Below are 3,402 nucleotides of genomic sequence, written 5' to 3' on the forward strand. Positions count from 1 at the left end.
ATTAAATTGTATATTAAAGAGAAATCAATAATCATAAAATCAAAATAGAATTAGAAGTACATTTATTTTCATAAATACGTAATATTATCTAGAGATGTGATACTTTTAACTAATGTAAAGAGTTTTTTTTTGAATGTTAAATCTACTGAAATCAATCAAATCTGCATTTCTTTTGGTTATCAATAATAATATATTTCATGTTTAATATATTTTCATGTATTTCATACACATAAAATTTAAATCATTTTTGAACATATAATTAAGAATATATAGTTAAATTAAAAATATATAACCTTATATATTATAATCATATATCATTATAGTATTAAATAAATATTAAAATAATAATAAATAATGTATAAGAATTATTCAAATTTTTGATAGCAAAATAAAAAGTGATAATTTTTTCTTTTCTGAAGAGATGTATAAGTTTTAATCGATATTTTGATATTTGTCTATAAAAATAATTAATATTAAATTAATCTGAAATAAAATTTTATTTAATAACAAAATATTTAATATTTTATATTTTGTATTACATAGAAACAATTATACTTTTATACAAAAAAGTTTAGTATTGAAAAACGAAATATTTCATCAATATAAAGATATGGATATTGATGAGGAACAAGTTATTGAATATCGTATAATGAATGCATGTACAATGGGTCAATTAGAAATTATTAATGAATATCTTGAATGTAATTATTCTTTATATTAATTATAATATTATATAAATTATAATATTTTATTATAAATTTTAAGATAATAATATTTTAAATATTACAATTAAATATTATATATATATATATAAATATTATAATAATTTAAAATATTTTAATTTGAAATATATTTTTAATATATTAAAAATTAATGTATTTTTTAAATAATTTTATGCAATTACATATAGCATATGATATAAATAAATTTTTATACAATGGATGGACTCCACTTTTATATGCTACATCTAGTGCACAATTAGACGTTATTAAATATCTTGTAAACAATAAAGCTGATGTCAATAAGCACAAAGGTTTTTATATTTTCAATTTGAATATGTTTTTTATCATTTTATATGATGTAATAATAATATAAAATTTTAGATGGTTATACACCATTAATGGCATTATGCAGTTCTAATAAAGGAACAATAGAACAACGAATAAAATGTTTAACAACATTAATTGAAGCAGGTGCTAATGTAAATGCAAGCAATAAACAAAGGTATTGTTTGATTACATATCTTATATTTTCCAGACAATATATTGATATTTTAATCATTTTTATAATTATTTTACAGACAAACACCCCTAATGTATGCTTGTATGTCACAAGAATTAAAATTTGTAATAGAATTAATTAAATATGTAAAAAATATTAATGCATATGATAATAGAAAACAAACTGTAAATTCTTTTAGCAATCGTAGCAATCTTTTGTAACAATATAACATTATAATATAACAGTATAACAATAAAATTATAAATAATTTATTTTAGGCATTGATGTATGCAACAATAGCTAATAAACCAGAAATAGTTAAAATATTAATAGAGAATAGAGCGGATATCACATTAACTGACTTCAATGATTTAACTGCAAATGACATAGCTTCTATGAAAGGATATGATAAAGTAACTTAAAATATGATATCTTATTGTAAAATGCAGTATTTTTATAAAATTATATAAAATATATATAACTATTATAGATATCATCATTACTGAATTTTGATGAAGCAGAAATGATACCTACTTATCAAATATCTAAAATGTGTAATTGGAAAGATATGTTTCCATCGTTAATTAACATAAACAATCAAACTGTAGATTTTGATATATTTACAATTTTACATGGAATGGGTTTAGAACAATATACTTATATTTTTCAAGGAATAAAACTTACAGAATTTTTAATGTTAACTGAAAACGACTTATATCATTTAGGAATGGATATTAAAGTACATAGAATTCAATTTATGGAATGCCTTCATAAATTTCATAGAAAAAAATGGAGTATACAAAGTATTGGTATTATCAATAAATCGTTACCTTATACGTACGTTATTTACATACGTTATTTACATATAATACTATAATTTTTAAAATTTAATAATAAAAATTTAATTGTATATTTATTTTTCAGATTATATGATGGTGTAATTTCATTAGGTATAGTATCTAAACAAATTGCTATTATTGGTTCTAGTTTTCAGTATATTAAAAACAGTTTATTAAAAGCAAATAATGAAAATATATATTTAACTAAAAAACAAATATTTAATTACAAGCAAGAACTTAAAAAAACTCAAAAAACTCTTAGTTCTTTAAAAAAAGAACTTATGCAAGTAAAAATACTTTCTAAAAAGGTAAAATACTATAAGATACTATTTAATAATAATTTCATTCAAAATAAATATTAATATATATATTTTATTAATATAGATTCAAGAAAAAAATAATGATATTGGTATGCCAGCAGCATATATTGGTCCAAAAAAATATAAAATAAATTGGCCTATGTTGTTTTTAAGCATTACATTAATTATAGGAGTTTATGTATCTAAAACAATTTGCATTCAAAAATTAATACATCATTAAAAATATAATTGTACTTATTTGGAATTTTTATGTATAATTTTTTTTAATATTTTTTTTTTCAATTTCACTAATAAATTATTTGTAATATTATTTTTTATGAATATAGAAAATAGTTATTAAAATACATACATATATTTTTTATGTAGTATAAATTTCACAAATTTTGGTGTTCATTTAAATTGACTAATTTTTTCATTAATGGAAATAATGGATGGAATGTTGGAAGATTCTGTTGTCTAACTGTTAATTGATAACGTTCCAACGATCCACTACAAAAAGCTAATCGATCTCTTTCATTTGGATGCTTATCCATCCATTGAGATAAACGGCTTATAGACCAACCTGTACTCTATATTAATAATAATGAATTAATAATGATTAACATTTCAAATTCAAGATAATTCATTAAAAATTAATAATGAAAATATATATAAATGAATATATATATATATATATATGTATACCTGATGTGGAGATTCTAATTCAGATGGAGCAATAGAAAATAAATGTAAAAGAACAAGGGAAGGAGGTACACCACAATCTCCTTCTCCTTCTAAAACCTTTTGTACAATTTCATCAGCATTAAGTGGAAGCAATGCTTTTAATGCTCGCAATGTTCTATATTGTTGTTGTTCTGATGATCCCAATTGTCCTCCTCTACATAATAAAGCAACAGCTACTTCTATCTAAAAATTAAAAAATAAAAAAAATTTAAACTTAAATATAATATATAATTTCAACATTTTATATATTTTAACATACCTGGCTAAAATCAATAATGAGTTTAGCTTTTCCAAAATCA

At 19.9% G+C, this 3,402-nt stretch overlaps 2 protein-coding genes across 2 annotated transcripts in view; one reads left to right on the forward strand and one right to left on the reverse strand.

Moving 5' to 3' along the window:
* Positions 1-440: 440 nt before the first annotated feature.
* LOC102677572 (ankyrin repeat, SAM and basic leucine zipper domain-containing protein 1-like) lies at positions 441-2,909 on the forward strand. Its single transcript, XM_006617125.2, has 8 exons — positions 441-701; positions 911-1,033; positions 1,104-1,224; positions 1,301-1,406; positions 1,500-1,634; positions 1,712-2,058; positions 2,146-2,368; positions 2,445-2,909. The coding sequence occupies exons 1-8, from the start codon at positions 611-613 to the stop codon at positions 2,598-2,600; spliced, it is 1,302 nt and encodes a 433-aa protein (XP_006617188.1). The 5' UTR covers positions 441-610; the 3' UTR covers positions 2,601-2,909.
* Positions 2,601-3,402, reverse strand: part of LOC102678540 (conserved oligomeric Golgi complex subunit 5) — a 3,724-nt gene continuing 2,922 nt past the window's right edge. Inside the window, exons 11-13 of the mRNA XM_006617215.1 lie at positions 3,363-3,402; positions 3,065-3,286; positions 2,601-2,949 (exon numbers count right to left, since the gene is read on the reverse strand). The exon at positions 3,363-3,402 is cut by the window's right edge and continues 84 nt beyond it. Coding sequence (XP_006617278.2) covers positions 2,755-2,949; positions 3,065-3,286; positions 3,363-3,402 — 457 coding nt within the window. The 3' untranslated portion in view covers positions 2,601-2,754. The remainder of the gene's footprint in view (positions 2,950-3,064; positions 3,287-3,362) is intronic.

This window comes from Apis dorsata, unplaced genomic scaffold, assembly GCF_000469605.1.
Source record: "Apis dorsata unplaced genomic scaffold, Apis dorsata 1.3 scaffold_293, whole genome shotgun sequence".
NCBI classification, from domain to species: domain Eukaryota; kingdom Metazoa; phylum Arthropoda; class Insecta; order Hymenoptera; family Apidae; genus Apis; species Apis dorsata.